The 25,659-nt window shown below is 44.2% G+C and overlaps 2 protein-coding genes across 2 annotated transcripts in view; both read right to left on the reverse strand.

Moving 5' to 3' along the window:
• Positions 1 to 772: 772 nt before the first annotated feature.
• On the reverse strand, positions 773 to 10,001 carry LOC132324427 (activator of 90 kDa heat shock protein ATPase homolog 2-like). Its single transcript, XM_059840512.1, has 9 exons — positions 9,842 to 10,001; positions 9,574 to 9,764; positions 5,978 to 6,063; positions 5,241 to 5,355; positions 3,975 to 4,063; positions 3,652 to 3,774; positions 2,870 to 2,971; positions 2,027 to 2,078; positions 773 to 1,834 (listed from the first exon to the last, which is right to left on the reverse strand). Exons 1-9 carry the CDS (start codon positions 9,919 to 9,921, stop codon positions 1,659 to 1,661), a joined length of 1,014 nt encoding a protein of 337 aa, XP_059696495.1. The 5' UTR covers positions 9,922 to 10,001; the 3' UTR covers positions 773 to 1,658.
• Positions 10,002 to 10,548: 547 nt separating this feature from the next.
• The window catches only part of LOC132325891 (protocadherin Fat 4-like), a 38,037-nt gene continuing 22,926 nt past the window's right edge, over positions 10,549 to 25,659 (reverse strand). The window contains exons 26-44 of the mRNA XM_059843443.1: positions 24,879 to 25,037; positions 24,327 to 24,478; positions 23,034 to 23,202; positions 21,936 to 22,144; positions 20,392 to 20,571; positions 19,578 to 19,797; positions 19,099 to 19,235; positions 18,268 to 18,411; positions 16,919 to 17,163; positions 16,328 to 16,437; positions 15,493 to 15,627; positions 15,216 to 15,352; positions 14,844 to 15,041; positions 14,406 to 14,500; positions 13,301 to 13,456; positions 12,580 to 12,777; positions 11,878 to 12,000; positions 11,284 to 11,494; positions 10,549 to 10,816 (exon numbers count right to left, since the gene is read on the reverse strand). Of these exons, the coding sequence (XP_059699426.1) occupies positions 10,634 to 10,816; positions 11,284 to 11,494; positions 11,878 to 12,000; positions 12,580 to 12,777; positions 13,301 to 13,456; positions 14,406 to 14,500; positions 14,844 to 15,041; positions 15,216 to 15,352; positions 15,493 to 15,627; positions 16,328 to 16,437; positions 16,919 to 17,163; positions 18,268 to 18,411; positions 19,099 to 19,235; positions 19,578 to 19,797; positions 20,392 to 20,571; positions 21,936 to 22,144; positions 23,034 to 23,202; positions 24,327 to 24,478; positions 24,879 to 25,037 (3,161 nt within the window). The 3' untranslated portion in view covers positions 10,549 to 10,633. The remainder of the gene's footprint in view (positions 10,817 to 11,283; positions 11,495 to 11,877; positions 12,001 to 12,579; positions 12,778 to 13,300; positions 13,457 to 14,405; positions 14,501 to 14,843; positions 15,042 to 15,215; positions 15,353 to 15,492; positions 15,628 to 16,327; positions 16,438 to 16,918; positions 17,164 to 18,267; positions 18,412 to 19,098; positions 19,236 to 19,577; positions 19,798 to 20,391; positions 20,572 to 21,935; positions 22,145 to 23,033; positions 23,203 to 24,326; positions 24,479 to 24,878; positions 25,038 to 25,659) is intronic.

Consider the following 25,659-nt stretch of genomic DNA (forward strand, 5'->3'; position numbering starts at 1 on the left):
CCAGTTTTAGAGGGATATGGAGCAGCTCCTCCTCATTTTCCAGGGGGTTTGGCAGCCTCACAGCTGGAGCAGGGACTGCAACACTGGAAGCACAAGTAAGTCCTGTCTTCTTTAACACCAGTGAGGGCAGGGAGACAGGACAACCAGGGGATTTCAGTCATGAGGGAAGCACAATTCCCAGAGAGTACTGGGGCTGCAGTCTCACTGAAGAAACTTGGAACTGCACAGCAGCTCCTGCTCTCAAGCATTAAATCATTGCAGTATTTCTTCAACCACCTACCCATAAACCTGCTGAAGCCTGAACTGTCTTAGACCTTCATTTCCCTTTGTCAATCCCTACCCTGAACCATTTTTGTACTCAAGACATCTGGCTTTTCTTCCTTGAATATTGAGGGGGGAAAAGGTAACTAAATGTTGAGCATTCAGATGCTAAAACAGAACCTTTCTCAAGAGGTTGCTCCCCACCCAGCACCTGGACACTTGAAGCAGAGCACCCAGGAGTGCTCTGTGCCTCTCCTGTCCCTGTGGGGACTTTGTTCTTTTCACCACCACAGAGCTCACCTCAGTTCAGAGGGGTTAAGAACTGACTGCAAACGTTTCAGGAGAGCCTGGCCTCTAGCAGGGAGCAGCACCTCTGTCTCCTCAGGATGATGGAAGCTTTTGGGGTGGTAAGGTTGCCATGTGTTGGCATTCTGTAAAAATAAAATATGCAGGACTTAACTTCTAAGAAACTTATTTAGTGTGGCAGTATCAGTTTATGGAGAAAATCAGCTTGATGTAAAGTCATATTTTTATTGAGCCAAGCATGTTTTCCAAAAGCAGCCTGCCCTATTGTGGTCAGATTGTTTCAGATTGCATGTTTCATTTGTACACTTTATTTATAAAGCATCTGAGACCTAAGTCATCCTTGCTCACCTCGAGATGGTTGTATTAGGAATTACAATTTGTTCCTGCCAAAATTCTCTTTACAGTTGTTCTCTCTGAGGTACAGCATTGCAGAGGGCTGTCAATCATTGCAGTGGAAGGTTTTACAGAACTGCAGAAAGAAAGCACTACTACTGTTTGTTTCTTCCTAAATAAAAGTCACACCGAGGTCAAGGAAGGGAGTACAGTGCATGCAGACCTAATAATTACATGACATTGTTAATTGTCTTTCCTAACACTGCAGCTGCAAAGAGTCTGCAGTTAAAAGCATCTAGCAAGGATTCCACAGAGGCTGGAAATGATTCCCCCCATCTACTGAAATGGATCAGCAGTTTTGTAATCCCTTGCAGCTCACCTCTGCTGGGAACTCCATCTCCTACAGGGATTTAATTTTGCCACTTGATACACTGAGTATTAAGGAACTGGAAATGCTTCTATTGATGGTGCAGCTCACCTACCTCTGAGGCAGGGCTCACTGCAACTGAATCATTATCACTGTCAAGTTCCAGGCAAGCAGAACAGAGATCACTGTCCCCAAGTGAAGCTGTTGATATACAGAGTCTGACTTGCCTCTTATTCCCTAAAAACCCATAAATAGTGCTTAAACTATGTACAGTCTCATAGAAGTGGGTCTTTATTCTTCCCACAAATAAATTATATTTTTTCTTTTTTTAGAAAACCAAATGTTAACAAAGTATAAAAAGTAATGCCCTAACAAAACTACAGTGCTGTTATCATTCCATGTTGTCTTTTGATTGCTGCAGTAAAATATGGATTTCTTCAAAATATTGCTTCTTCCAGCATTGTCTTGTACTCTCTTCATGGGAGACAGGAACCCCTTTGCACTCCAGCTCCAGTTCCGACTGAGCCGCCAGGTCCTGGAAGGTCAAGGCCACGGTTGCATAATGTTCTGAGGGAAGAGAACAGGACCCTTCAGTGAGGAGCTTTTAAAGGATGCCATTTGTTGCTGCTGATTCCCTCTCTGCTCTGCCTTTTTCACAAGGACAGGGACTGAGGGATGTCCAGCCCAGGCTGCTCCCTGCCAGGACTGGTTCTTGCCCTGCAGAGCAGCCCTGCCCTAGCAGAGCTCCTGAACACTCACCCTCAGGCCAGCTCCTACACCGCCACTTCAGGACGAGTCTTTGGCTGGGCACCTGGGGAAGATAAGAAGGTTCTCCTCGTTAGCACCTGGGAGAATTCCCATTCCAGTTCTCCCTGCAACACAGGGAGAGGAGCAGCATCTTCTGCCATACTGGACACATGCATGTAAACAAGAGTAAGACTGGAATCTGGTTTTGGAAATAAAAAATGTTTTCACGGAGCTCTCAGCGTGCTGCATTCCACTGTTCTGTTTCTGCTGTGGGAAAAGACCAGGACTCACTGGTTACTGCACAAAAAACACTGATTTTTCTTGCAGACTTAGAAACAAGGACAAGCCCAGTTTTCCCCCCTGAAATTTTAAAGTGTGACTGAGTGAGTGTGTTACACAACCCAGCCTGGCCCAAAACACAAGTCGGGCACTCCTGCAGATGAAAATGGTTTTTAGGACATTTCAAAAATGCAGCTGAGCTCTAATTCCCAGGTTTTTCCCTTCTATGTGCACCAGCATTCAGTTGGGACAGGGTAACACTTGCCCTGAATAGAACAGAGATCATTTCCCCAGTTAAAAAGAGGGATTTGGTTGATAAACCCTAAACCTTTCTCCCTCCTCTCAGGTGCAAAGGATGGTGCTGGGTTTTCTGCTCCCCCTGCAGGTCCTTAGGTGTGGTCACTCCCTGCTCTTTGGAGCACACAAAAAAACACCAACTGTTTGGCTTTGAAATAGAAGAACTGAAATACTCACTGGAGAAGCTGAAATTCACACATTTATGTTGCTTTTTAGCTCAGAGAAGGAGGCACCCTCCCCCCGTCCCCCCCTTTTTAAAGCAGAGCAGGAGCTTTTTACCAGTTCTGTGTATTCACCACTGACACAGCCCTCAAACATCTGGAGCTTGCCTCCTTTCTCTGCTTCAATCACAGCTGGGCACTTGGAGAACTTCTGTACCAACTAAAAAAAAAAAAAAAAAACACATAATGCACCAGGCTGGGAGAAAAGGGAGGGGAGCTGCAGGAATTAAATGAGGTGGCACCAGTGAGGTGCCACAGTGAGAATGTTAATGCTGAGAAAGTTGCACTGGTAAATAGAGACCAGCACAGGCTCTGCCCCAGCACATCCCCACAACTGGCTGTTCCCAGTCTGGGAAATGAGGGAAATGGAGCAGCAGCTTTAGGAAGGTGCAGAAGAGCTGCTAAGAGCCTTTGCTGTTCCCAGAGGGGGCCCTGGGGTGGTAATTTAAAGTTCTCCAATACCAGCCCAGCCTTGTCTGAAGGACACAAACCCAAAATTAGTGAGTGTGTGTTTCATACCCTTTAAGTAACAGTATCATCACCTCCAGTAATTAATCTAATGAAGCTGTGGGCAGCAGCAGGGCCACTACTGAGCCCTTCAGGCTCCTCAGCAACACCAACATCAAAGAGCAAAGCTTTTGTTAAGGACAGCACAAGGGAGCTGCACCCAAACACCACAACAATGCAGCCTCCCTTTGTTAAGGGAACAACTGGCAAAAGAAGTTCTAAGGCAGCCTAATAAACTCTCATCAAATGGAATTTGTACTTAACACTGTGATGTGTTTATTATCTACACAACAGCCACACTCAGTTAAAATGCCTCCTGAGAGTATCACTTACTTCCTTCTTTGTGAAGATGCTGTAAAGTTCATCAGCTGGAGAGTTGAAGACTTCCCTCATATGTATCCTCACTGTTGGAATTTTTACTCCAACCATATCCAGAGCCTGTGGTGTAACAGAATCCTGCAAAGCAAAAAAACATTCAGAGGAATTCGTGTGAGATCTTGCCCCTCAGAAGTGCAGGCAGGGCAAGGGGGTTGTCACCTGCACCTTCTCAAACACAGGCTGTGAACACATGGCAATTGCAGCCTGTGTTTCTGCACTTCCTCAGCAGTTTTATTACTCAGGAGTCAGTTCAGAGGGAAAACCTGAAGCCAACACACCTGCACAGGGCTCCCACTTGCTTTTCGCTCCGTGGCCAGTTCCTGACCTACAGGAGCTTTTGTTGGCAGAATCATTCCCAAGGTGAACTCTGTAATGGAGAAAAGCACTTTTCAGTGTGAAATTGAGCTCTTCAACCCCCCTGACACTCAGATACTCAGTGAAGATCACCAAAACCCTGGAGAATGGGTAAAACTGGGCAGGACATAAAACTCAATCCAGTTTTCCCTGTTTACTCTTAGGCTTCCATCAGGAACAGACCTAACAGCAATTTCCCTTCAAAAGGCTTTTCCAAGCTACCTGACCCCAACTCAGAAACATCTGCACAGACAGATGTTCAGATCAAAGAGGAAAAACACCCAAAGAAATTCTTCTAAGTCTGGCAGAAGGCTGGAGTGAAACTCAGTACAGCGTGGGAGCAATCCCTGTCAGAGGCTGCTGCCCTTGGAGTTTCCAGAGTTAAAGAATCTTTGGATACCCTAAAAATCATACACAGTAGCTTCTCAAGCCAGAAGCTGGTGGATCCAACTTGGGAAAATTACACAGCATTTAGCAAAATAAAAAAGGGAGAAAAAAAGGAGAAAGTAATAATTTAATGAAGAATTTCACAATCAGAGATTGATAACAATTTGACTACAAGCTGTAAATGCATCAGTTTTTTGAGCATACTTTCCTGGTTCTTGGAAACAGCTGTAATTCACAAAAATACCAGAGTTCAAAAAATAGAAAGGAAAACTTAAATTTGGTTCAGCTTTGGTTTAGAAGAACAAGTGAAAATTCATAAATTTAGTAAGTTTAGGATAATAAAACCTTAGAATCTCAAATTATAATGGCAAGCTTAAAGATGAGCAGAGAATGAAACTGTAAAGAACAGAAATAAAGACAGCATTATAAATTCTATATAAAACAAAGGGACACAAAAATAAGGCAGCAGTTCAGGCAAGGAAAGCAGTTCTTTAAAATCAGGCAACAACAACAAAAAATTCCTAATATTGGCCAGTCCAAGTAGGGCCAAGCTGAGCCCTGGCAGGGCCTGTGACCCAGCACAGCCTCAGTTCAGCCCCTGCAGAACCTTCTGGACACAGCCACCTTTAGAGCAAAGCAGATGCTGAGTGTCAGGACTAGCTCAGCTCAGCTCAGCTGGTGACAATTCAAGATCACACCAGTACAAACCCAGGGGTTTGTCACTATCTGAGCAGGCTGTTCAGGAGAGGCCCCTGCACAGGAGCACTCCCCAGGTGCTGATTCATGCACCTGGTTCAATTTACCTGTTTTAAGTGCTTTCAGGTAGTCCCTCAGGGCCTCTCTGACTTTGGTGGTTCCTTCAGTTCTCATCAGCTCCTTCAGAACATCACCTTCCCCTTTCTTCTTGCTAACATTTATCTAGAAACAGAAAGATGACAGCACTGAAGAGACCCCAGCCATGAGCCTCTGGGATCTGGCAACAAAGGGAAGTGTTTGGGCTTTGTTTACTATGCTCAGAGGACAGCTGCAATTCCCAATTCATGGTCTTGGAGGAGCCAACCTTTGCTAAAAGTAAGTAAGTCCTCTTAAGACATCAATAAATGTAGAAGCTCTACTCAGTCTAGTTCATCAAGCACAGCCAAGAGCTGCTTCTCAGCAGAGGCTGAAGGATCTGTGGGAGCCCAGTGTCCATCATTATCCAGCCAACACAGAGATTCCCTCAGGTCTTAGGGCTGGCAGTGGTCTGCTGTGTTGGTTTGGGGTTTTTTTTAAGACTACAAGCAGAGTTCTTCCCAAATTTGTCGTTAAAATATTATCACAACCAATAATTAGCAAAGCAAACTGCACATTCCTCATTGGTTAATTTGGGGACAGAATGAGGCATAATTCCAAGTATAATAAACAAAAGCATGAAATAAACTATCCACATAGTAATTACCCCACTTAACAACAGGACAAATCAAAACATGATGCCTAGATGTTGATTAACTTTATTTAAGAACTGTGGACCTATACAGCCATACCAGTGTTGCACACCTACCTCTGTATCATCTACCTCATTTTCTTCTGACAGGTTAGGAATTTCAAGAGATCCCTTATGTTTCTCACCAGACTCTTTCACTGTACCTGTATCAACATAACGAATTCTTAAATGCATCATTAAAAACTATTTCCCCCACAGCAAGAGTTTGACACTTGGAACTCATTTGTACAAAGGTGTTACCTGAAGGGAGGTGCCTCAAGGCTGAGTTAGAGGAACTGAACAGCAACCTGAGCCTCTCCTGGGAGCTGTGTTCCCCATCCAGGTGCACCGAGGGAAGGACAGGGACTCAGCTGCTCCCTGCACTGCTGTCACCTGCCTGACAGCCTTCACAGCCTGTCCCCAGCCCTGCCTGTGCCTCTGAGGGAGGGAAGAGGAAAATCTTCTCCCCTGAATGTGTCTGCCCTGGCTCAGAAGCTCCCTGGAATGCTGACCTTGCCCTCTTTAGTTGTGTGAAAGCTCCCAGCATGCAGGCAGTTACCAGGAAAAACACCCGTGTATAATGGACAGGATACAACTGACATCTTAAAAAAGGAACTTCAGGTGCACATTCAGAGCACTTGGTATAACTTTTAACCACTTTACAGTGACTGCACACTGCAGAAAGAGTCAGCCAGGACAGGAATTCTGCTCCACTTCTGATCCTTCGGGGCCAAGGCCCACCCCACTGAGCTGCTCTGCCTCAGATTACACTGGAACATTGAAGTGAAGGGCTGAGGCTTTTCTTATTACACTGAGGACTTCCCCCTGGCCTTGCAAAAGGGCTTCATTATTTAAATTAACTCACTAATTGGTAAAAGCAACAAGAGAAACAGGCAGGTCTGTCAGCTCAGTGCCAGAACATTAAAAATCCAACAAGGTGCTTCATCAGCAAAACTCCAATTCCAACAGCCCAGGGCTGAGCAGGACTGCACAAGGGCAATCAGCAGGAAGGCAGATGCAGGATTTCTGGGGAAATCCCTCTCACAGGAGCCACCTGGGTTCCCCTGCTCCTGACCATCACTCTCATTATTTTCATGACTTCCCTGAGCCCCCCTGACAGAACCCAGCTGGCTGAGATCCCAACAAAAGCCCAGGTGCCTCCTGGCATGGAGAGGAGTGCAGAGCTGCGGTGCCAAAGTGCAGAGATCCCTCCCCACTGAGGCCATGAGGGATTGCTCAACACACAGAGCTGTTAATCCACACAGGGACAGCAGAACCAGAGCTCGGAGTCTCCCAGGAGAACCTGTCACTCAGTAAAGCCCTGGGAACTGGTTAATGCCATCCCTGGGCCCACAGAGCCACCTCAGGGTGCTCCTCCCTGCCCTCTTCCAGCACAGGAAAACCACACAACGTGCTCTCTGCTGACAATAAAGCCCAGCTTATTTCTGGCTGCTCCCCAGAAAGGAAGTGCAGGCGTGCAGGAAGGAGTTTTGGGGAGCTAAACACAAACCTGACTTCAGTCAGCTAATCCTGCCAGCAATTTTCACAACTCCTAAAGTTTCACAGTGGCAGTGTCTGTGCTGGGCAGCAAAGTCCAAGCAGTGAACAAACAGAGCTGGTGGCTCCACATGACACAGGCAGAAGGTTGGTGCAGCTCTGCACTTTCACTACCACTGTAATGTGAACAAAGCTTTACTACCTTTTTATCAACCAATCAAATTATGTGGTGGAATTTCACTGGAATTCAGTAACAGACCTGAGAATAAATTATGTTCTGGTCTCCTGTCAGTCCAGTGTGAGGCACAGATCTCAGAAAGAGCCAGCTATAACACACTGCTGAAATACCTGCTTTAAAAGGACAAACATGTTTTCACAAAGCTTGCACCACAATGTGGAATGATCCATTAAAATCCTCATTACATCCTCTAAAAAATGACAGAACATCCATTTTTCTCAATTTCAGTGCCATTAAATACACTCAGTTCCTCACTTTCTTGTTTCTTTCTTACCTAAACTGCTAAACACAATGTTTTTCCTACACTGGACTTTCCAAACCAGCTGCAAACCTCAGGGTTTTTATCATTTGTCCTTACATATCCACCTTTTAATCAAAGCTTGCAGTCCTAGTTATCCTTGCAGACTTGTAGAACTAATTACAGTTTTTTAGTTCAATCTGAACTCTCACTTCTAATTTAGAGCCCTCAAAACACACAACATGATGGCTACCACAAAAAAAAAAAAATCATCAGCCTCTGGGGTTTTTTTAGAATTTCCTGTGTAGTAGCCAGCTCATTTAAAATGAAGCTCTCAAAGCCATGATTCACCCAGCAAAGCAGCCAGCACAAGTCAGAGCTGTCTCTACAACACTGACCAGCACAAACACCTTGCAGAGAAACAGAGAGAACTTACATAGAAACACAAACAAAATACTGCCTGCCTGCTTCTAACTTTACACTCTGAAATAAACCACACAGAGCTGAGCTAACCTCTGTTTAAAGCTTCAAGTGATCTTAGCTGAACTTAAAAAAGCCAAAAAACTGATTACAATTATTTTATCTACAGTGATTTAAACTGCACGAGAGTCTAATGTTTGCCTTGCTCTCTGTTCACATTTACACCACAACTCTAAGTGTGGTCTCAGTTTGTAACACTTGGCACAGATAACACTACCTAAAACAAACAACAGTACTCAGTTTAAAGTCCCCTGTTATTGTGGGTGCAGACTTCAATTCCAGATCTGTTCTGGTCTCAGCCATATTCCAGTCAGGCCAGCCTCCACACCCCAGGGCTGAGGAATAAGGACAGCATTTGGGGAAGCACAGCCTGTCACTTGGCACTGCAATATCCAGGGACAATTTCCTGTGCAGGCTCATTCCATCAGCTGCTCCTGCTTCTTGCTCCAGTGCAAGACACGGGCCACAATGTGCTCTCAAGTTTTAGGCATTTAATAAACGGGAAGAATTCCTTGGCATCACCTAAAGCCAAACTGCAAACAAAGAACTCGTCATGGGACAAGCACAGCAGAGGGCAACTCCAAGAGCTGGGATTGCAAATGGATATGGCACACCAAAAAAACGCACGAGCACGGCCCCCAGCAGCCCATATAATCAAAAATTATTTCTCTTTCCCACTAAAGAGTTTTATCCTCCTGTAATTCGTAATCCTCAACGTAAACTACAGCTGGTTTTTGGAGACAGCTGTAGTGTGACGTCTCCTAGGTTTTCCTGCTGCCCAGAGGCACGGAGGAGCACACAGCTGTAATTAGGAGCTGTAATTCGGGCAGAGCGGAGCTCAACCAGCCCCGGCACTCTGCTGTCAATGCCAGCACAATGCAGGCACTCGCTTCTTGCAAAGCAACGCGAGTAACCCGCGCCGACAGACCGGGGACGCAGCGCTGAGGAATATGCGCTGGGGAAAGCCTGGCTGGAGGGGAAAGCCAAGCTCGGGTTTCAAGGTTATTTACGAACACGCACCGACCCCGTCCGGGCCCACGTGGCTCCCGCAATCGCCTCCAGCCCCGGCGCGGAGTCACGGCAGCGCACCGAGACACCGCGCTCCGCCGGGGGCTCCTCCGCAGGGAGCCGGCAGCAGCGCGGGGCCCCGGGCCGGGCCGGGCCACGCTGCCAGGGCCCGGCGATCCCTGCGGAGCCCCCGCGTCCCCCTTACCCCCGTACCTTTCCAGCTGAGGCGCAGGTTCCACTCGTAGAAGAAGATGAGTTTCCCTTTGCGGCTGTTGCAGGACGCTTCGCCCTCCACGTGTTTGAGGTCGCCGATCTCGCAGCGCCCGGCCTCGCCCTCCACCACCAGCCCCTCCAGCACCTCCTTCAGCTTCCTCTTGGACCAGCTGGTCGCGTCCCGCTCCGTCCTGCCCCGGGAGCGGCGGGGTCAGCGCCGGCCCGTTCCCCCCGCCCTTCCCGCATCCCGGCCCGTCCCGGCGCTCACCAGTGCCAGTTGTTCACGTTGGTGGCGTCCGCCCGCTCCTCCACGATCCAGCGCGGGTCCCCCTGGCCCCACTTGGCCATGGCGCTGCCGCGGCGCCGCCTCCGCCGCTCCGCCCGCCGGCCGCTTCCGCCGCCACCGCCAGAAGGTGCCAGAAACTTCCCCGCCCCGCCGGAGGAGGAGGAGGAGGAGGAGGAGGAAGGCGAGGCCCTGCCCTGCCCTTCCTCCCGGCGCGGGGGGCGGAGGGAGCGGGGACGGCGGCGCCCGGAGCCTCCGCGCTGCGCTGGGGCTCGGCGGGCGCTCCTGGGTCCGGGAAAAGCCGCTCCTTCGGGGCTGCTCCCGGCTCCGGGGGAAGGCACTGCCTCGCTGGAAAGGAGGAGAGAGGGGGAAAAATAAATGGAGGAAAACAGGAAAATTAGAAAACCGACTCTCGTTTTCAGACGCTGCGGCGGACGCTTCTGCGCAAAAGAACAGAATTGATGTCCCAGCATGACTCGATCTGAAGCAATGACAAGGCAGCGCCGCTGGAATCGGGTTTATTGTCTTGCCCATTTGACACGTGCCAGAAGAAATTAAATACACAGTGAGAGCGCTGCTGCTGGGAAAGCAACCCTGCAGCACAGCACTGCAGCCCTTCCCGCATATTGCTTGTTGTCTTTCTTATCCATCCTTAAAACAGCAACGAAATTAAAATCTGGATAACATTCCCATATTCTTATAACTCATTTAATTCTGAGCTGTTCCAATGAGTCTCATTGTGGTTTTTCTAAAAATGTTCTTCATCGCGTGTCCTTATCAGAGGGATACATCATCACCAAACTCATCGTTTTCAGACTCATAATCTCCAGGCTCATGGTCCAAAATCACTGCCACCTCTGAAAATTTCACTCCTTTCAGCTCTTTCTCAGGGGCAGGCAGTGTGGGCTGAGGTGTTGAGGGGAGAGCTGGCTCCTGGTTTGTGTCTGTTGGAAAGGAGTCCTGCAAAAAAGCGTAGCACAGGTGAGGCAGAAAGCTACAAATGGTTGAGTGTGGAGAAATTAAAAACTGTGGAAATCATAAAATTGTGAGCCCCTTATGGTTCACATCCCATAAAGACAGAAGAGAGTCATCACTTCTGGATCAAAGTCCTGCTCCTTCCTCTAAGCATGGACAAACAGCCCCTCCTCCTGAGATTTTTTTATGGAATCACAGATTGGTTTGGGGTGGAAGGGACCTTTAGAGGTTGTCCAGCTCCAACCCCCTGCCATGGGCAGGGACACCTTGCACTAGACCAGGTTGCTCCAAGCCCTGTCCAGCCTGGCTTTGGACACTCCCAGGGATTACTTCACAAGACTTTTTTTGTTTTAGTTCCATCAGATTAGCTTTTTTGATAATTCCTTCAGTTACTTGGTGAATAACAATAAAACACCTTTCACTCCATGCTTTGCAGTCAAAAATCTCCTTACCTGTTCTGTTGTGAATCTCGCTGTGGGCTGGACCTCCACATTTCTACTTTCAGCAGCTTTTTCAGGGGCTCCATTTTCCTCACTTTCACCCTTGTAATACAGCAGCACTGTTTCCAGGTAATTGTCTTTTTCAGGGGCCTGAATTTCATCTTTTTCAGCATCATCTCCTCTGGTGCCTTCCAGGTTGTCAAATGACATCACCTCAATTCTCCTAAGAGAGATCAGAGAATTCACAGCAGCACAGACAAAAATCTCAGCCTCTCTACAACCAAGAGCACCATGTACACTGATCTCAAAATTAGTGGGATTGTACCCAGGAGAATTAAGTAGCTTCTTGTATCCTGAAGGGTCTTTTCTGCATTAGGATTAACAATTTGCTAAAGAGTAAGTAGGAATTTGCCTTTGATACAAGATTAAAAGGTATTAACTTCCTTCAAGTGTAGAGATTTTTAATTTGTCATTTTAAGGGTCCTTAAAAATGGACCTACAGCCTAGTGGGAGATCCAAGGAAAATCCTATGGTACCAAAATAAACTAGAACCACGGATTTTATGTTCAGTTTTTTATAAATTTGTGATTGCAGCAGTCTACTTACCCATTATTCATGTGCTCTGGTTTCTCTAAGCTTTTCAGACTTCCATTTTTGTCATCTGCCCACGGGTTATCAATGCCCTCCATAATATCAACTTTCTTAACCAAATCTTGTTTCCCATACTTTCTGAAAACAACACATTAAAATAATAATAATAAAAAACTTTTTGAAGATTGGCTTTACAGTTGTTTTAGAAACAGAGGATGAATTATTTGTGTTGTAAGTTTTAATACACAACATTTATTTTCCGTGTTGTTCTGGGGATTAGTTTGGAGTATTTCCTATTTTTCCATAATGGTAGCATTATGGAAAAATAGGAAATACTCCAAACTAATACTAATACTCCAAACGTTTGCTTCCCTTCTGGAAATTGTTTTCCTCTGCCATGTGGCCATGCTGCCACTGAAGTTAAGCAGCAAAACCTCCCTTGATTTTGTCATTTATGGGGTTGGAAAAGACCCCTGTGCCCCCCTTCACAGTGAAAGTTTCTGCTGCCCACATCTCTCTGGCTCAGAAGGAATTGTTTCTGCTTTTGCTGTGTGACAAACACAAGAAGAAACAACTTCCAGTTGTGTGTGGTGCATCCAACATAACAAATCTCGGGCAGTGCTCCCCGCACAAGCCGGTAATTTATCAGACAAAGCCCTTTCATTAAACCCAGCAGCTGTGGAGGTGAATGACATTGTGAAGGCAAACCCTGGGTACCTTTTCCTTGTCAGGTCCAGCAGGACATAGGCCAGGAAGGCGATGAAGGTGCAGGCCAGCAGCACCCCGAGCACGATGGCAGCCGTGCGCTCCGGGGCCGCCGGGGCCGCCGGAGCCTCGGCCACGGCAGCGCTGACGGATGCTGAGAACACCTCCTGCAGCCCCAGCTCGATGGCACCCCTCTGCTCCCTCAGCTTCCTGGGGACACAAGGGGAACATGGGCACCTCACCTGCCTTCTGGCTGCAGGAGGAGTGAAGGAAATACAGAATATCCCTCCCTGGTCTGCCAAGAGCTTGTTCGAGGATTCGGGCTTGGCGTGTCTTCCCTTCAGGAAAAGCTCTGTTTTCCAGCCAGCAGCCCTGGGGCTTGGGACCTAAAATGCTGCAGAGCTTGGACACTTGAACTCGATCCACATCACTGACAGATTACCAAAGAAATGGAAAATACACCTGAAGTGTGGGGTTTTAATCAACATTCTGCCACTCTGATATATATCTCATGTGGGTATATATATATCTCTCTCTATATCTATATATATATATTTCAGGTCAATATATATTTTAATTATATTCTTTTTTTTTTAACTGACTTTTAAATCTAATTTGCACAACGAAACAGCCTCTTTTTTTTTTTTTGGCAAACTCTGAAATTAGCTTTCGGTAAATAGTGACTCAGCTTTATGAATTCTGAGCCCCAGAAGTCAGGCTGTGCCATCCAGACCTTTTCACATCTTCTGCAGGTACTTCCTGGTGGGCCTCATCAAAAGCAATGATGTCTACTTGGGTTTCATCAGTGCTGCTCCTTGAATTTCTGTCAGACTCCTTGGAATAGATATTAAGCACATACACATTCCATTCCAGTTTCTCTTCCAGGACCCTGGCATCATATGAAGAAAACATTCTTAATTAACTGGGCAATGACGTATTCTCTACTCTGGAAATTAAATGAAGTAGTATTTAATACAACACTTGGCAGATATTAATTGATACTAATAAAAGTACCTTGGCAGGTATTTTGATTGAAGCATGTAAAAATGCAGGATTATCAGGATCATCATCAGCCAAGGAATTAAGATATTTGTCCAAAATTGTTGAGTGATTGGGTAGAAGAGGAAAACAATAGCTATAAAGTACTATAAACAGTAAAGGTGGAGAGGAGGAAAATTTAGACTCTTAAACCTCATTGTTTTCTCCTCTTCTTCCAGAGATTTTGTGCTGAATGGGACCAGTGGCCCAGTTAATTCATCATTCTGGTAGCAGTCAGCACCAGCTGCTTCCAAGAAAGTTTTCCATTTCATTTTTACCATGGTCCAAAATAGCACCAACATCACAAACTCATTTCTCCCACCTTCAGAGTGATTTCCCTCATAAGCACAGGGCTCAATCTTTCCAATGTAAATACATGTTTATGTGTAGCCAAACAAAAGATCTTCCATCTCTGATAACATGCCCAAAAGGCCAATTGTGGTTTTAATTTAATGGTGGGTTCAGTTTGTGGTGTCTGCCCTATGTCTCCACGTTTTTATCCTGCTATCCATGAAAACTTTTATCCTAGGCTGTTAAAAATGACACAAACATCGAGGTGGGAAGAGACCACATGAAATTGTCTAGTCCAGTGACCTCTCTGAGATGTGTCAGCTTCTGGGTAAAAACTTACAGGGCAAAAATTGGTGGATTCCTGTGAATTTGCACAACTTATTCTGAGCTCTGTCAGATTGACGGCCTGGCTTTTCCTGAGCACTGGCTGTAGGCTGTCAGACCCCAAAGGGACTCTGAATTTATCATTAGATATTATACCAGAATAAGTTTCACAGTTTCAAAAATACCTTTGTACTTCAACACGCTTTCTTTCCACAGCACTGATCTTCTGATTTAGCACCAGCATCACAATGTTGCTACTGGAGCTGGAATCAACAGTTACCTGATAAAGAATCACAGATAAGATTTTCTAAAGCATTTGTACCTCTTGTAGATTGATCAAAAAAACCTCAAACTAACAACAATAACAAAAACCCTCTGATACAAAATAATTGTCCTCCAAAAATCAGTTTTTGTGCCAACATATTTTAATATGTCAATGAAAATGGCAACCTCTTAATTCTAGTATGTAAATATTAATGTATCTGACAGCCCTATTGACAGAGTTAAGTAATTTTGTAGCTTTGCCATTACCAAAACTACAAAATGGTAATGTCAGTTAGCCCTTCTTGTTTACAATTTTGACATGGAAGTAAATCAGGATGATAGACAAAAATCTTCCTTACATTGACTGTTGTCTGGGCTGTGAGTCTTCTTGTGCCTTGGTCTGCAGCTTGGACTTCCAGATAAAACGTTCCAGCTTTTCCTGCTACAGAAACTGTAAAAATCTGCCCTGTTTTTTCATTGATGTCAAATTCGTTGGTTTGACCTCCCACTAAGCTGTACTGCAGATATCCATTGTCTCCTGAGTCTGGATCTGTGGCCTGGGTTTAAAAAAGGGGATTTGTGACACTCAGCCCGTGGCCTTTGGGCTGCACCTTGTTCTTCAAGCAGCAAACTCAGCTCTCAGGAGCAGATTGAAGGCTCCTCTAATGCAGTGGGAGAAACCCAGCTCTATGCCAGGATTTGCCTTTGTGGGGAGCACAGGAACACTCTACCTGGACTGTGGTGACAGGGTATTTGTAGGGCACAGAGCTGGGAATGCGGGCAGAGTAGGAGGGGCTGGAGAACACGGGCTGCTCGTTCACGTCCTGCACGGAGATGGTCAGCATGGCTGCATTCTCAGCAAACAGGCCTGGGGAAACACCAGGGAACAACCTGCACCTGGCACATCAAACTTTGCAGCTTGAAGAGAATCACAGCTCCTCTATGGACTGCAGACACAAAACATGTGTCCACTGCTCCCCTGGGATGTCGTTCAAAGCGAGGAGTTACCTGAACGCTGGACTTCTGCAGCAGAGGAGACTCTTGTGTTTGCTTGAATTAAAATCACATACTGAGAAACTTCCTCATAGTCCAAATTCACTGCTGTTCTCAGCTCACCGCTTTCAGGATCCAGTCTGAAGTGACCTGAAAGGACAAACACACACTCCTGCTGTGACAGCTGCCATTAGCTGCCCTTGGGATGTTTCCATGGCTGCTCTGCTCTGAACCATGTGAAATTCAGCACTTCCACTGGCCAGGCAGCAAAGGCAGCACCACAGCTGGGCTCCCACCCCACACCCAACAGCTCTTAAAGGTGCAAAGGAGCAGTACATGTGAAAAAGGATTTCACATTATTTATTTCACAACTAAGGAGAATTGCAGCTCCTTCTTGCACAGCTCCATTTTTAATGCATTTCCAAATTTTCTCTCAGCTTCTATGGTCTTCCTTTGTTGTGGGCCAAATGGAACCTGGGCACAGCTGCAAGAGGGCAGATGCCTTAATATAAATGCAAGGAAATGATGGACTAAAAGTGATTGGCAGGGAGGAAGCTGCTTGTTAACAACACTTTCTATTTTGGCTCCCCCAGTCTCTAAATCACCCTTATCTTATAATTTAAGATGAAAAGAAGCCATTTCTTAGCAAGTTACCACCCTTCCTAAAGCCAAAGATCAGCAAAGTCAATGCTGAAAAGCCCTGAAAAAATTCTCTGTGTACTCCTGTTTTTAAAAAAAGTTTTATCCATGCTCTCCATCTCCTCATTTATGCACAGCAGCACCTGCCATGCAAAAGACAGGTTATGATGTTCTCCTGGCTATTTTGACTCATAAGGGGGCTGGCACTCACCTCTTTCATTGCCAGATACAATGGTGTAATCAATTGGTTTTCCTGAAGTTTCAACCACAGCAAAATCATAAATTAAATAATCCACTCCAGTGTTTTCCAAAACAGAAACGCTGATGCAGGAAATAAATGATGAACCATAATGTTAAATTTGCCAACAGTGGTTGCCCAGGCAGACTTTGAAATTTAACTTTTGAGAAGAGAGTTCTCTGTGGAATATCTCACTCCCCCCCCCCAGTTGTTTGCCAGTTCTGCCCAACTTTCAGAATGCAGTGCAAACCTCTGGTTTTCCAGCCAGATTTTGGATCATCCTTGAGTAAAACCTAAGGAAAAATGTTTTATAGTGTTCAAGAGAAAAGGGACAAAGAGCCTGGCTTATAAAAGCTGCAAAGTAGAGAAATAAAAGGCAATGCCTCAGCTCACATTCACAGAACCCCCAGCGTAGCAGAATTCCCTGTTTTCCTTTAAAAAAACCCCCAAAACTGATGTCCTTTCTTCTGCATGGAAAAATATGAAAGTGACCTTCAACTTTGCTCTGTTTTGCACCAGCTGGTGAAGACATCCCAGTTATTTAAGTGGATGTGAAAGCCTCACCTGATCTCACTTCTGTTGAAGCGAGGCACGAATGGGCGGTTGTCAAACACACTCAGAGTAACCACAGCAGTGCCATTTAAAGGAGGAGAGCCTTTGTCCTTTGCCATCACTGTTAAATGCATCTCTCCAGATCTAGACAGGTTTCCAGTTGTAATTATCTTCCCCTCACTCAAATCCTCTATCAGGAAGAAGGGGCTCACGGTGGCATCCGGGAGGATGTAATACTCAATGAGGCCGTTCTGCCCCTGCCAGGAAAGGAACACAATTTCATGGAACTGGGAGTGTGTTTGGAAGGGTGGGATAAACACTGAAACAAGAGATCCAAAAACCATCTAAATGTCTCTAGTGAGATTATTTTGAAAACAGTGGGGTTTTTTTAAGATTGAAAGCTATGGCAGGACGTGTACAAATAAAAAAAAAACCACAAAGCAGAAGAAAATACACAATACATTGGTAATTTACACAGTAAAAACATGGAAAAAAGTCTCTTATGAAAATAAGTTAGATGTGTAGAGGGGGACAGTCAGAGTAGGGAGGGTGGCACAGGGAGGACAAGTGCCACTCTGCACAGCTGAAGGAGGAGTTTCACTGGGGTCTCAATGCAGATCTCCCACCATTCAGCAATTTTCAAAGACAATTGCACTTTTTATACAGAATCATTGAAAAGGCTGATTAAAAAAGGGCTGTTAGATGATTTGCAGCAATGTACCACAGCTGCAGCTATTCCAACCAAAATTATGCATGAAGAAATAGGAAGGCACCTGCTACACCTATTTTGTTGTCACTTGGAGATGTTTCATCTTGTAAATGATATAATTACTAGTGATGTTGTCATGGTGACGTGGTTGACTACTGGATATCCCTGCCAGTGCCTGGATCCTATTTGATGGGTGTAGTACAGATATATCAAACAACATTACATTTAAAAATGGGGACAGAGAGAATCAGCTGGGGTGCCACGCTTCAGAGGAGTTTGGCGAGCAGACATTCCCTTGCTCAAAGCAGCTATATGATGTTTAGTTTTTACAGATTCTTCTACCTCAAAAGTTCACATAACTTCAGAGACACTAATTTGCTTCAGTCCTTGTATACTTGTATACCAAGCACTGGTGCAAGCAGCTCTGTGTAGGAAAGGGTAAAATTAAAGGAAATACAGCTGAGGAAGCATGCCCAGAGCCAGGGAGTCAGTGTCAAAGCAGAGCCAGCAAAACTCCTAAGTTCCAATTCTCAGAGCTGGCAGGTAAGCAGGATTCACTTCTGCTAGGTTTGGTGCTGCATGCCAGGAGAAGGAGCAGGATGTGGCTGTGCTGCAGCCCAGAGCAGCTCAGGGTGACAGAGGAATCACTCACCTGGTCGCGGTCGGTGGCGCTGACGGTGAGGACAGGAGCGCCCACGGGATTCACCATGTTCATGGCAGCAGAGTAGGAGCTCTGGGCAAACACTGGGGCATTGTCATTCACATCCAGCACTGCCACTCTGACATGGCTGGCTGCCTGGAAAACAAAATGGTGCCATGCATCTCAGAGTATTTAGAAACTCTCCTTTAGAATTGTTTTTTCTTTACGTGCGCATGCAACAGAAATGATAAATCAGGCTTTGAAAAGGCTGCAGTAAAATGTTGTCTGGGTTTTATTGTGTGAACTCAGCATCAGAGATCACTACAGGAGTTTGACAGGAGAGGCAGGAGTTCAGTGTTGCAGTAGGATTTTCCTTGAAAGGTGTCTGAATGAGTAAGAACAGGACATGTTTAGGAGACCAACATGTCCTCCTTGCAGTTAAGGAAACCACACACCTTCTGATTCTGTTAAAGAAGTGTCTAATAACTTTTCAAATAAAAGAAACACAGCAGCACTAGAACAATCTGCTGAAAATACTTCTTCTCCCACGAAAAATTATCATATCACTTACAGTTCTAACAGCAGGAGACCAACTCCAGTTCCCCAGCACAGGTCAGTCACCAAACAATTCAGGGTCAAAGCCTACCATGCATATTTTTGAAGTATTCCACATAAGTAAAGTATACTACTACTCAGTGTGGTTAAAGGCCGTAGAAGTCTGACTCTAAACATGATGAGGTGACTCATTTATTCCACACAATAAATGGCTGGGATAGACCTCCCTCCCAGCAGATCAAAATCCACTCTGAAGTGTTGCTGTTCATTTCAGTAATGATCTCTTACCTGATAGAAAGGAGCAGATTTATTGTTGACTGCAGTCACTGTGAGGTTGTATTTATTCATGGTTTCATAATCTGGAGAGTTCCTTATCTTAATGATGCCCTGTATTGCATCTATTTCAAATATATCTTCTCCCTCACCTGAGACAGATTTAAACAAGCATCATTAATTAATATGTCTTAGCAGCACATAATTAACTACACTCTTAAATTATATGTTTACTTGTACCCTGAACTCATCAAAACAATTTTTTTGAGTATGGATAATGTAGAAGAAGAGCAGAAATATTTTGAATGGATGGGCATTTGAAACATGAGCCAAGGTTTGAAAATTGTATGAGCATGAATTAGTAACATTCCAAACCAGGAGAAAGTGAACATTCTTGGCTTTGGAGGAAAGAGGTTGGGAAATAACATGGGTATAATACTAATTATGCTCATAATTGTATGGACAACAAATTGCCAGTGCAGTGGCAGAATTACCTGTGAGGTTATACAGAATAAAGGCATTGTCTCCTGTGTCTCTGTCTGATGCTGTGATTTTTCCAACTATGAATCCCACAGGCACGTTTTCCTGGACACTGAAGTCAGGCACTGGGTCAAACACAGGTGGCCAGTCATTAATGTCAGTGATCTTTATCACAACTGTGCAGTAACCCCTCTTCCTCTCAGGGATCCCATCATCTTCAGCATACACCACAACCTGTAAGTTGCACAGTTATGGGTAGTGAGGAGTCATACAAAGAGGTTCTTGCATAAGGATTAAAAAAACCTTGGTGAATTTTAAACTTTGAAATATTCTTATGTAAATTCCCCTTCTGAATTCACCTCAAAATGATTATTGAAAACTTAAGGAGTATTTTGGGTGAATAAAAAAGTCTTTCTGTAAAAAAACAACAAATTCACCAAAATTTTTGCTTGAAGCAAAATAAGACCATAAAAATATCCAGTAGAGGCAAGAACGAAAAGGAGATGAACTGAGAATCATGTCTGCAAGATCTCAGCACAGGTTCAGGCAACAGACAGTGCTGAGTACATGAGCTGTCATTGTGAAATTAGTTATTCATGTGCTGAAGTGTTTTCAGGGCAGGTGAACAATGAGCTGTGCTTGAATTTCATTCCAGTCAAAAGGCAGTGGCTTGTTTTAATAATGCCTCATACCTTGAGATGCTCCTGTTCTAAACCAGTGCAGAAAATGTTCAAGCATTATCAAACTAAACAAAAGCACAAGTGCCACCTGTTTTCCAAGAGAAAAGTAAAGAGTTCTGAATAAAGATTTAAAAAATCTCAAGCAAACCTGATACTCTGTGGGCTCCTCTTCATAATCAAAGGGGGCAGTGGAATAAAGGATTCCAGTGGTTTCATTTATCCTGAATTTCAGTCCTTGTGCATTGAGAATGCCATATGTCAGGAAACCATTTCTGCCTGTGTCATTGTCCTGAGCTTTCAGCTGCACAATCTGAGTAGCAGGGGAATGCTGGAGGAAGAGGGATTGAGGCTCTCAGAGATTGCTTTGCTGCAATTGCTTGAATTATGTGAAAGTAACAGGTACTGCATCCACTTACAGTAGTATAGACATTTTAAAATCAAAATTATACAACTTGTTCAGCACTGCAAGAGAGTCTCTTGCTTTCTCTAATTTAGAGAAAATCACTGTTTTCCTCCCCCATGTCTCTACCTATAGCTGCAATTTTCAGGAAGAAATATTATTTCAAGCAGCCCAAATGTTAACCTCAAGCAGCTGACTTTGTGTTATTTCTGTGTAACAGCCTCTTCTCCTATGAAACTCAATGGCAATGGGTGTTCACAACTCCAAAACCACGTTTCTCTCTGAACACTATTTGGCTAATAATTATAAAAATAAACAATCTACTTTTTCCTTTTTAACAACATTCTTTGCACCAAGATTGACAGAAGGTATCAGTGTTTCACTTGCAGGCCCATTTGAGACCTGAAGTTATTTGATCCAACAGGGCATTCAGCAATTCCCACTGTGTAAATATTTCATATGGAAATCAATTTTTTAAGGTTGGGAAGTGTTATTCTAGTTCTTCTCCATTAAACTCACTGGGAACATTAAAATTATGTGTAATAAGTTGAACCTCAATTTAATTCAGTGGTAGAAATGGAGTAGCCTTTAAATCAGTTGTGGCTGCTAAAGACAATATGTGTGCATCAGCCAGGGATCTCCAAGGCAAGGTATGTGCTCCATAAAATATTAACATGATCAGTGTGCTTCTTTTAAAAAGAAAAAAAGCAACCAGCAGATTAAAGAGTGAAAAGTGTTGCTTAAAAATTGAAGAGTGGAATGTTGAGCAAGATGCTTTTACATATTTAAGTGCTGTGGCTTCTTCTGTAGAGAACCACAATGTCTGAAAACCTGACTGATCATCTGCTGCTGATCCCTTGTGCCAGCAAAATCACAACAGATTGTATGTGAGCAAGAGCAGAAATATTGTTAAATTAGAGACTGTGCCCTGGTACTTCCCTGGATGCAGCTCCCTCACAAAAGGCTGAGTGAGGGCCTATGGGGTGCCCAGCACATCCAGTGGATTTTAAATGCACCTGAATATTCTCTGTGTAAAATATTCTAAATGGAGTGGTAGTTCTTCCTTCATGGAGCCCCCTATTAGAAAAAATTCACTCTCTTTCAATGAGCCCACACTTCCAGATCATTCTTGGTGTGCATTGGGATTGAAATAAACCTCACACGTGGTAGGACAGAACAGCAAGTCTGCCCAGCTCCAGAAGGTTTACTTGAATACTCAACAAAAGATTCTTTTTATTATTGTTATTTTGAAGACTTATTTTTGTGATTCAGTTTGGATGACAGTTTCTTACCTCTGGCAATCTCTCTTCTAGTAGAGAAGATGGGAAAACGGGGGGGAAATTGTTTTCATCAATGACTTCCACCTTCACTTCCACTTCATTAAATATGGCAGCATTAGATGAGTCTGTTGCTCGTACCTTGAAATTTACTGGAAAATCTTCCAGTTTTAGATTCTTACTTGTTCTTACAATACCATTGGATGGATGGATAATGAAATATCCTGTTCAAAAGAAAAATACAATCAACCAGAAATTATTCTGGTTATGATTTCATTAGTTGAAACTGAAGATATGAATCCTCCAGTGAAAATTACACATTATTTATATGAATATTGTATGCTACAGTATTCTTCAAAGAAAAAATGAAATTCAATGTTTTTACAAGGTTGAAAAGAATGTCAGATATATCCAGGGCTGTAATTAACAAAAAGAAACAATTCAGAAGGTCAGATGGGAACCAAAAGGAAGAAAATTCAATCCAGCACTCTGCAGCCAGGTATTCACATTCCTCTGAAACAGTCAGGGCTTATTTGTCCTTCTTTCAGTCAGAAACCTTTTATATTTCCTGTAAGTCCTGTTCATAATGAAGATGAGGAATTTTGCAACTACCTTCAAGATCATGACTTCATACAAAACACTTTACAAAACTGAAGTACAAATTGGCTGTTTGCTGATAGGTTAAAATCAGCTCTATATTTAGCAAAAAAACCACGTGTGGCAAAGCACTGATGCACTTGCCCACATGCAAACTCACTCTAGGCACTCGTGTGTTAGGAAAACTTTGCTGAGTTAGTTTTTCTCCTAGAAGATTTTGTGCTATTAGTTATTTTTTGTCCAGCCAGAGTAACTTTATGCCTGACCAGGTCCAGCCTGACCTTCCTGCAGCAGACACAGCACACAGCTGGGGAAGCCAGCCCTGCACCACGTGCCTTGTGCTGCTCTGACAGAAATTCAATCCCATGCCACACCTGATCCACCTCAAACTGGCGTCCTGGTTTCACTCCCAGCCAGGGTTAATGGCTGTGGAACTGAGGTGAGAGCAGACAGCAGGAGAGAAGAAACCATCCCAACACTCAGTGCTCTTCCTGTGATCCCACATCCAGGGCTCACCCTTCTCATCTCCAGAGGTGATGCTGTAGTTCACAGGGAGCTTGTACAAGGCTCTGACCTCCACAACAAACGTGTCTGTGGGGCTCTGCTCTGACAGAGGGGCAGGGTGATAGGCTTCTTCCAGGAACACTGGGAAGGACACATCCATGGGAGCAACCATGACTGACACCTGCAGAGAAAAGGACGTGGCCATGGGGGTGATGTTTGCAGCTTTAGCAAAAACTTTCCTTCTGAGGTGTGGGACAGCACAAGTCCAGGCCTTGGCCAGTGAGGAGAAAGCAGCCTGGGATTGCTGCCTGCTGTGTTTGACACTGCCCTGAAGGCAGCAAATACTGGTGGGAAACACCAAAAACCTCATCAGTTTAGGTTCACTGGGTGCTTTGCTAAATGCAGAGCTCCAGTTCCTCACATACAGCACATTTCAAAGGACTTGTCTAACCAAGGAGCTCTCAGAGAGATGCACTCATCTCCAGCCTTCCACTGGAGAGGGTGTAACCAGAGCAGGAGTTTGCACACAGAGTATTTTAAAACTATTGTGACTGATTTATTGATTAAGAACAAAAGGTGATAGGTGGTAAATAAAAAATGCCTACTGCTTCACAAAAATAGTTTATTTCTGTTGCCAGCCAGCTGCTGTCCAATCCTCTGAAGAATGATGGCTTGTAAGTCTACATTTTAAGGTTGTTGAAGGTAATTTTCTACATCTTTCTCCATATAGATTTCTAGTTCTTTTTTAAATTCTGCTGTGATATTTAGTAGCAAAAGATCACCAGCAAGTTATAAGCACTGTGTAAAAATAATTTTTAAATCACATTTAAATTTCTCACTCTTCAATCTAGAAATAATTTTTTTCTTACATGATGGGCAAATAAACAGGAACACTTAATTTGCCATCTCCTGCTTATTTATCACATATTTCCATTACATTCTTTCTGGCTGTCCCACTCTCTGACCTTGCACAGAAATCTCTACTGCTCTAACCCTCCTCCCTCACAGCCTGGAGCTTCTGTCTGTCTTTTCTGAAGTGGAATGATCACAACCATTTTGGGTGGTGTGCCAGCAATTGCTAGGGCAGCATAACTTGGTAACTGTTATCTTGTAGCCTGAAACACAAATAAATCAGACATTTATGTCATTCACGTCAGAAATAAATCTCTGCCATTCTGATTCCTGGTTTGCATAGTTTTGCCTGACTAATCCCCCTCTCCTGGTGTGGCTATGCTCAGTTTAGAATAAAGCAATCTGGGGAATTAGCTGTGCAGTAAAGAGAGGGCCAGGCAGAAATGTTGGTACCTTTACAGAGGCTGAAAGAGGCGGCAGACCCGAATCTGTGGCGGTGACGTTCAAGGAGTAGTACAGGGGAACAGTTTGTGTGGATAAATCTCTTGTTAACCTGAGCTCTCCTGTGCTACTGGACAGACTAAAGAGGCCTTCTGAGTTTCCACCTGAAAACAGAAGAAGTGTTGGAGATGTTCCCTGGAAGCAGCAGAGACAAGTGACTGAAGTGTGTGCCCGGGAGTGAGGAGACACAGGTTGGAATCCTAGACTTGGAGCAAGACACCCCCTCTAGTCCAAACTCTTGGCTCAAAACATGGCCAGGAGTGAATTCAGCACGGGCTCTTCAAAGCTTTGATCCATCAGGTGAGAATCTCCAAGATCAGCCTCTCTGGGCAACCTCTTCCATTAATTACTGATCTTCACAGAGGATTTTTTACCCCTTCTATCCAGTCAGAGCCCACCAGTTCAGTTTATGACCTTTCTCTCTCATTCTGGTGTCATGCAGCTGGCTTTAGCAGTGTCAGGTATCCCAGTGAGAAACAGCCCTAAGATTCTTTCCTAACATACCTGAAATAGTGTAGAAAATGCCTTCATCATAACCCTTGCCTTCATCTCTTGCATTGATGTCTACTACCAGTGTGCCAGCTGTAGAATTGTCTAGGAGGATCTTGTAGTATGAGGACTGGTCAAACACGGGTCCTTCTTCATTGACATCTTCCACAGTAACTGAGAAAGAACCATCACATTTGGTGAGTTTTACCCCAATGGTTACAAGTTGGTTTTTTTCAGCTGATAAAAACCAACACAGCTCCTCTGAATGAGACTATATCCAGTCATACTGATCAAAAGCAGGGCTGGCCAAAAGCTAGGATACCAACTTCACAGAAATCTTTATGTCTTTTTTCCTCCAACAGAACCAATTTATGTAATTTTTTTTAAGGAAAAAAAGCCAGCAATCAAGCATTGTTATTTTAACAAGACTAAAAATTACTGTCAATACTGTTTATCACCCTAGAAACTGCCCTTCTGTTTACAAGCAGAAAAAAACCCTGAGTTATGTTTTTGGAAACTTTTTCAATTGAAATATCACTAGGTTTTTAGAAAACAGAAAAAAAAATTGTGACTATATTGAAGGAAGTAATGTCAGTTTGTGTGAAAAATCCTCATTTTTGACATGGCAAGCTTTTTTAAGAAAAATTTCATTTGGCTACAGTGAAAAGATCACACTATCATTTTTGATAATTTCCTCTAGCAGATGCATTAGTATTGGTTTATGCCTCAGAATTACACATGCTGAAATATTCCCTGGGGTTGTTAATGAAAGTTCATTTTCTGTGGTAAAGTAGAG

This window comes from Haemorhous mexicanus, chromosome 3 (assembly GCF_027477595.1).
Source record: "Haemorhous mexicanus isolate bHaeMex1 chromosome 3, bHaeMex1.pri, whole genome shotgun sequence".
Taxonomy (NCBI): Eukaryota; Metazoa; Chordata; class Aves; order Passeriformes; family Fringillidae; genus Haemorhous; species Haemorhous mexicanus.

Excerpts from the sequence above, each read along its gene's own strand:
- LOC132324427 (XM_059840512.1), bottom strand. The coding sequence starts at position 9,921 with ATGGCCAAGTGGGGCCAGGGGGACCCGCGCTGGATCGTGGAGGAGCGG. Across the intron at positions 4,064-5,240 it reads CCTGAAAGCACTTAAAACAG|AGTTCACCTTGGGAATGATT; the intron begins GTAAATTGAACC and ends TCTCCATTACAG. Across the intron at positions 2,972-3,651 it reads GCATCTTCACAAAGAAGGAA|TTGGTACAGAAGTTCTCCAA; the intron begins GTAAGTGATACT and ends TTTTTTTTTTAG.